General features: G+C 39.2%; 1 protein-coding gene across 1 annotated transcript; it reads left to right on the top strand.

The window, feature by feature from the left end:
* Window positions 1-2,784: 2,784 nt before the first annotated feature.
* LOC136998962 (zinc finger BED domain-containing protein 4-like) lies at window positions 2,785-7,777 on the top strand. Its single transcript, XM_067352347.1, has 3 exons — window positions 2,785-2,935; window positions 4,345-5,268; window positions 7,614-7,777. The coding sequence occupies exons 1-3, from the start codon at window positions 2,785-2,787 to the stop codon at window positions 7,775-7,777; spliced, it is 1,239 nt and encodes a 412-aa protein (XP_067208448.1).
* Window positions 7,778-7,992: the final 215 nt, after the last annotated feature.

Here is a 7,992-nt window from a genome sequence, read left to right as displayed (position 1 = left end):
TCACTTACGTTAACATCAGACTCAGAACTCAATAACAATGATGTAATTTCTAATCTAATTTCGGACAGTAGAACTAAAAAAAAGCCTGCCCCTGCAGCCTCTATTACTGCAGCTTTCAATAAAATAAATTCATATGCAGGTATTTACAATTTGTACTTGTTTTAATCTACAGGGTGAGGCAAAAGTATGGAAACCCCCGAATAAGTTTTGAGGAAGGCATTTTACGAAAAAATGTTAAATACAAAAGTTTTAGGAAATTTCTCTGGCTTTTCAATGGTGACCTTGGATTTGACCTTGACCGTGACTTTGAAGGTCATATGAAAATCAAGTCCATTTTTTTAAATAGGAACCCCCATTTTTCATCGTAGATTCAGAAAGAGCGGAAAATTTTACATCGGAATATGACCTTGACAGTGACCTTGAAGGTCATATCGAGGTCACGGCCATTTTTTCAAAAAACGAGAACGTCTATTTTTATCGTACATTTGGAAAGTTTTAAGATAAATGTCACATTAAGCTCCCCCCCCCCTCCACAAACGAGAGGAAGATATGTTTTCCTATGTATTTTGACATGCTGATTTCAAATCCGGAGCAATTTTTTGGCACTGTTCAGTAGGTTCCGAGAAAAACGTAAAAAATACCAAAAAAATTGTATATAAGTGAGTTCGTTAACCAGGAATGCCTGTTATCACCGGACACCGCGTGAAGGTGAACTCTTGTCCAGCGCGCGCGCGCGTGTGTGTGTGTGTGTGTGTGAAAATGCGATCGTTTCCGGTCTGAAGCTTTCAAACCCACCACCGTGGCGTGATCGATGCCTTTAAGGACACTCTTAAGGCAAGTGTTCAAAGTGTCTTCCATCGACTATTTGGCAGCGCCCTAGTCGAATATAAAAATTCTTAATAGCACTGAACACCATTTCAGGCGGTATTTGTGTGCAAACATCTACGATTTGCTGTCTCAATTCTGCTAAATCACGAGGTTGGGTTATGTAAACTTTACTTTTTATGTAACCCCAAAGAAAAAAGTCAGGTGGAGCCAGGTCAGGGGACCTTACTGGCCATTCGATTGTTCCTCTCCGACCTATCCACCGATTCGGGAATGTAACATTCAAGTAATCTCTTACAATATTTCGATAATGCGGTGGTGCACCGTCTTGTTGGAACCAAACCTCATTAAAATCATCGCCAGTTATTTCTTGTATAGCTGAAACGATGTCGTTTATGAGCAAATCCAGATATTTTTCTCTATCCAAATTGCCTTGTATGAAAAAAGGCCCAATTATTCGATCTTTTATTAAGCCTGTCCATACATTCAACTTTTGTGGTGTTTGTGTATGAGCTTCAAGTAGCCAATGAGGATTTTCATCGCTCCAATACCTGAAATTATGACGATTAATTTCCCCATTAAGTTGAAATGTGGATTCATCTGTAAAAGCGATAAGGTGCAGAAAATTAGGATCCTGATAAATTCTATCCATCATAATTTCACAAAATTGCACTCGACGGTCAAAATCATCTTCATTTAACTCTTGGTAAAGATAAATTTTGTAAGGATGAAATTTTACGTGTTTTAAATTCCTAAGAACTGAACGTTGGCTCATTCCAAGCTGTCGAGCTCCATTTTTAGTAGATAATCTACGATTTTCAACGAATGATAGGGCTACTTCAAATTGATGTTCTTCGTTTGTTTCGGATTTCGGCCGTCCAGGTTTTGGACGACTTTTATTACTTCCAGTTTCTTCAAATCGCCGAATAGTTTTAGAAACAGTTCCCTTAGAAATACCTGCTTTGCCAACGCGGAACGTCGCATTAAATAAATCCACAACTTTATTGTACGATCTCTGCCTGTCCCCCCAACCTCTCATCATTAAAAGAGAAATTCTTTCTTGCTCTGTTAGAGAAGCCATTTGGAAGTAAACTACCAGAGACAGTGAAACCGTGTGAGCTTCGGCGGACGCGGAGTAGCTCGCCGGAATCCAAGTTCGGTCGGTTGGGGGTATGTCAAATAAACCAAATGCTCGTTTATATAACAAAATAATGAAACAGCGTTTATTCAGAAAGATGTAGATATGGTTTGTCTCGAATGATCTGCTTCAATGCTCGTGTATACATGCGAAGCGTGTGCAAGATGAATTCGAAAGAGCATACAAAATAGCCAAATATCGGTGAAATAATTAACAAATGATAGCGAAATAGTTCTTTAAAGCGGCGTGGAATGAATACAGAGTAGCGTGAAGATAAATGCGAAATATCGTTAATGGTGAAATAATTATTTGAGCGGCGGTGAAATAATTATTTAAGGTGGCGAAAAATAAATGCGAAGTATACGTGAAAATAAATGTGAAGTATCGGCAATAATGAAATAATTATTTGAACGGCGGTGAAATAATTATTTAGTATGACGTGAGGCGTCCTGGTGCGGTCGGCGAGAGCGCAAGCGCGGGCGATTGTGTCGCAACGGTTGGTACAAGACGGAGCGCTTGTCGGTGAGTGCGTTCGTAGTATCGCGAGTCTGTTCGATCGTAGATCGATGCGGACTATTCGGCGGCGCGGATTGGTCGACGCGGTTTTGCTTGCCGGACGGATTACGGTTTTGAAATCCCGGCGAATAAACGCGATAGCAGGACTTAGGCTGCCGATTACGCTCGGCGGGAGTACGAGGATGCTCGTACGAAGGCGGAATCTTAGAACGGCGACTTAGCTTGGTACGCGGAAATGCCCGCAATACGAAGTTCGGTGGCCTAGAGGAGCCAAGTACGCTCGGCGGGTATACGAATAGATTCGTATGCGGGAATCAAGAATACCGAGGACGCTCGGCGGTACACGAGGATACTCGTGTGCTGGAACAGGTATAACGAAAAACCGAGTATGCTCGGTTGAGGATTACGAGGACACTCGTAGAGGGATGTTCGCTGTCTATCAGCGAACGGAGTCTGGTGAGAAGACGTTCAGCCGGGCGTCTTTTATACCCGGCTGGCAGCCGAACGGCTTTGAATCGGCAAGCATCGGCGGTTTCGGCGGCGAGTCCCCCACAAAACGGAATTTCGGAACGGTCGGGTGTGGGGGATTTTCGGCGGTTGACCGCCGCTGTTTTTGACAAAAAGCTTATCGGCGCTCGATGCGCCCTTGGTGGGCTACGGACGATGGACGGTCCGTAGCCGTAACGATGCAGCTTGCGGGCTGCACCGTTACATCAGTAGTAAGGAAACAGAAAATGTCACACTGAAGTGATCTTTTATTAACCCAAAAGGGACCTTACAAAAATTACTGTGTCGTATTCTTCACTAACTATGGTACCCTGACAAGAACTGTTACTCTGCTTTTCGGAGGACTATGCAATTATCGTGAAAATAAATTTTAGAACTTCTTCGCACTTTGCCAATGACCAAAGTACCAATAGATAACCACTTGTCCCAATTCCTAGAAGGCCCCTTGGCATACTAAATTGACATGTAATACAAGGGCCTTCTAGGAATTTTTTTGGTATTTTTTACGTTTTTCTCGGAACCTACTGAACAGTGCCAAAAAATTGCTCCGGATTTGAAATCAGCATGTCAAAATACATAGGAAAACATATCTCCCTCTTGTTTGTGGAGGGAAGGGGAGCTTAACGTGACATTTACCTTAAAATTTTCCAAATGTACGATAAAAATAGACGTTCTCGTTTTTTGAAAAAATGGCCGTGACCTCGATATGACCTTCAAGGTCACTGTCAAGGTCATATTCCGATGTAAAATTTTCCGCTCTTTCTGAATCTACGATGAAAAATGGGGGTTCCTATTTAAAAAAATGGACTTGACCTTCATATGACCTTCAAGGTCACGGTCAAGGTTAAATCCAAGGTCACCATTGAAAAGCCAGAGAAATTTCCTAAAACTTTTGTATTTAACATTTTTTCGTAAAATGCTTCCTCAAAACTTATTCGGGGGTTTCCATACTTTTGCCTCACCCTGTATAATAAACTTAAGTTTTCAAGTGATGGTATTATGCTATCAAATAAATAATACAGGGTTTGTAAACACACGTATGTAGTACGTGGACAATTAGTATTTAATTTACAATTCATAAGCTTAAAATTTAAAATTGTTTTTCTTCAAACAAAATTGGGATATTCTTATTGTTTTTACTCTTTATATACTCATGTTTTTATATTCATATATAAATGTTTATATTCTATTTTATATTCATATATATATGTTTATATATTCATGTGCAATATGTACACATTAATAGGATTCAAAGATGTGGATAAAATTTTATTACAAAAATAAGCATCAACATTAAATTTTCAATTTTTGATTTGCATACGAATGTTGTTAAATTTCAAAAAATTCTTTATTTTTAGATGGAGGAACTATAGCTGCTCAGCTTACTAACAGTATTGTATATATGATTGCTAAAGATCATCAACCCTTCTCAATTGTTGATAATGAAGGTTTTAGAGCAGTTATGAAAGTAGCAGCACCACTATACAAAATTCCTAGCAGAAAAACAATTACAACCCGTTTGGATGATAAATATCATGTTATACAAAGCAAAATTAAAGCTATCTTGTCAAGCATCAAGAATTTGTCTCTTACTTCGGATATATGGACTGATCCATACAATACGAAAGGATTTTTAGGTATAACAGTGCACTGTATTGACTTTGAAAACCTCACTCTAGAATTAATAGATCTTGGAATGCAAGAACTTGAACACCGACACGAGTCAGCCTATATATCTCAAGTTTTCAAAGATATTTGTGAAGAATGGAGTATACAGGATACAAGTATACGTGCTGTAATCACTGATAATGCTGCCAACATGAAAAAAGCTGTGTGCGATACATTTGGAAGTAACAAACATGTTCTATGTTTCGCCCATTCATTGAATTTGATGATACAAGATGCTATATCTTCAACACAGGAATTGAAACCAGTAATTAAAAAGATCAAACAGATCGTTACTTTTTTTAAGCGCAGTGTTAATGCTACAGATGCACTTAAAAAAATGCAAAAACAGGAAGGCAAAACGGATGATAAAATTTTGAATCTAAAACAAGAATGTGAGACCCGATGGAATTCAATGTTTCTGATGCTATCGAGATTTTTGCAGTTAGCAAATCATGTGAGCACGGTACTTATCAATAACTCAATATTGGGAATAGCAAATTCACCAGAAATGATAACTCATGCGGAATTGAAAGTCATTGAAGATGCGTGTAAAATACTTTCTCCAATAGAAGCAGTTACAAGAGAAGTTTTGGGAGAAAAATATATAACATGCAGTAAAATCATCCCAATTGTTAACTGCTTAATGGTGACTTTCAATCGGATAATTCCGAAAACAGAAATATCTACATGTCTCCAACAGAACGTTCTGAATCAAATACAACGCAGATTTTATTCAGAAAAATCAAATATAGAAAAAAATAGTTTTTTTAGCAATATCAACGTTGTTAGATCCACGTTATAAAAAAATGCACTTTCAAAGTATTACCGCAGTTTTATATGCTCAAACAAAAGTAATTGAACTTATGAAAGAGATATTTGAATCCGAAAAAGAAAATACCCCAAAAAATAACAATACTAATCTGAATATCGAAAGCAATATTAAAAAATATGATTTGTGGAATGTACACGACGAACTGATGACATCTAAATCTAAAAATTTAGACGAATTTGGAGAGAGCGGAGGCATACCGGCTGATTTTCAACAATATCTCAACTCTCCAGTAATGGACAGAAAAGAGTGCCCTTTAAAAACTTGGCAGCAATTGAAAGCACTGTATCCACGTCTGTACCAAATAGCTTTAAAATATTTGGTCGTCGTTGGTACCTCCGTACCATGTGAAAGATTATTCAGTAAAGCCGGTGATGTCATTACAGAGAAGCGCAATCGGTTAAAGGGAAAAAGGGCTTCCAAAATTATATTTTTAAGTTCTTTAAACAAAAAGTATTGGTGATCGAACAGAACAACTGTACATAGTTTATTTTATGATTAAAAAAAAGATATTTGTTTCGTTTTTATTGTCAGATTTAAAAAAAATATATATAAGTATATACCTAGCTGTAGGTAATATATTATAATGAACATAATTTTTATGAGAGAAGAGAGAAGCGCAAATTATTGTAAAAATAATATATTATAAATACATACCTAGCTCATTTAGCTGTGATATATTATAACAAATATAATTTTCATTTATGCTGTGATTGTAATAAATACCAAAGTTTAACAATAAAAAGTAATAATTTTATAAACTTATTTTGTAGATCTTTTTTTAACAATAACAACTTTGATTCTCATTTCATATTATTAAATAGAATTTTTGATTTAATTGAACTATTTTAAAATTTTTATAATTTTTCCTTGCTTCATTACATAACTATATTTTTCTCATTTTTCCGAAAAGTGGCAACTCTATGTCAATATGTAATATGTAATATAATTTAAAAAATCGATTTTTTTTGCAATCGATGCATCGATTCTAAAAATCAATTCGATAAAAATAAATGAATCGATTTTTAGAATCAATTCTTTCAAATTTTCACATCACTACCCCACATTAGTCACGACATACGCTCCGACTACCGTGTAAAGAAATAGTTATGTTTATAAACAGATCATCCAGTTTAATACAAAGGTCGTAAGAACAGTTTCGGGTTACTCTATACTCCTTCACTGTTCGATCAGGCTTTTCACTTGTTAGTGAGGTGCAAGGGAGGAACACGAGACTTCGATAGTAGGGATCGGCGGCTCTTTTCCCCGCACTGCACCTCGCGCTGACAGTCGAGCGGCGAGCATCTGGAGAGGGGGAAATTCTCGCTCTCCACTTTGACTCCGGAGCCGGCGTTTGGACATGTCTAATTTATTTTATCGACGTACCCCCAACCGAACAAACCCGGATTCCGGCAAGCTATACCGTGTCCGCCGAAGCTCATACGGTTTCAAAATTAAATATTTTATAGCTACTATCAGTAATACTTTTAAATGAAGACTGTAAACGTTATTTATATATTTTTTGATAATATTCATTCTGACAATATTATCCAGCAATAAGTTATGCAACCTAGCTGCCCAAGGTACACCACGCGGAGGTTATCGTCAAATGTCGATACTTGAAGTATATTATTGACTGTGCTTCTCGGTTTTTTTTTTGTTTTTTATTTTTTTTTGTCTTTTGTTTTTACTTTTTTGTCTTTTTTAGGTTTTTACTTTTTTGTTTTATTTATAACAATATTATACCTATATACCTCCCGGGGGTTGAGCTACCCACCGGGCGCGTCTCCAAGGTGGCGGATAGGAGGACGCCCAGTAGGTTTGAGCTCTCTGAGGGGACTCAGTGCTGCTGGGTAGTGGCGGTTATAACCTGGCCCCACGGAAGTAAAACCCTGTGGAGGCTAAGGGAAGACCGTTGCCGCGGACCAGCTCCCCAAGCCAAGTTGTAAGCCATCGTGGCGATGGCTGCATGTCACTGAAGAAGCAGTGTCGCGAACGATGCCTCTGGGGAACCGGGCAAAACCCCAGAGTATCCAGCCTTACCAACGCATGCGGGGCTCTGCGTGGGCGAACCGTGTAATTCCCTAGCTGCTCGTGGGACCACTATGGACTGTCTTAATTTAAACTTAGAGGACAAAGTGGGAGATCGGGAGGGCTCGCGTGACGGGTCTCCGAGGGAAAGAGCTGGGACGGTGGTGACGGACGGGATCCTTAAGGGCTCCGGAAGTGAAACCGGCCCGGCTGCGCGGCAAGAGGCTTCACCTCCAGTTAAGAAAAACCGGTGCGGGGCCTAAAGAAGGAGGGCAAAGCGGATGAGAGCAGGGGCTCTGGAAGGGGCTCGCTCTCTTCCCGTGGCTCCCCTTTGTACGCCGGCGGAGGTGGTGAAGGGGCACACCGATGGTAAACGTCGGAAGGGCTCCAATGAAACATCGGGCGGCCGTCCGCTGAAGAGGCAAAGGGCTCATGGGCACCATGCCTATTCGGACGCTGCTGACCCTCTGGCGAGGGT

This window comes from Linepithema humile, chromosome 3 (assembly GCF_040581485.1).
Source record: "Linepithema humile isolate Giens D197 chromosome 3, Lhum_UNIL_v1.0, whole genome shotgun sequence".
Lineage (NCBI taxonomy): Eukaryota > Metazoa > Arthropoda > Insecta > Hymenoptera > Formicidae > Linepithema > Linepithema humile.
Note: the sequence above shows the minus strand (reverse complement) of the source record. Positions and strands in the feature narration are given on the sequence as shown.

Excerpts from the sequence above, each read along its gene's own strand:
- LOC136998962 (XM_067352347.1), top strand. The coding sequence starts at position 2,785 with ATGCGGGAATCAAGAATACCGAGGACGCTCGGCGGTACACGAGGATAC. Across the intron at positions 2,936-4,344 it reads CTATCAGCGAACGGAGTCTG|ATGGAGGAACTATAGCTGCT; the intron begins GTGAGAAGACGT and ends CTTTATTTTTAG. Across the intron at positions 5,269-7,613 it reads AGAAAAATATATAACATGCA|AGGACAAAGTGGGAGATCGG; the intron begins GTAAAATCATCC and ends ATTTAAACTTAG.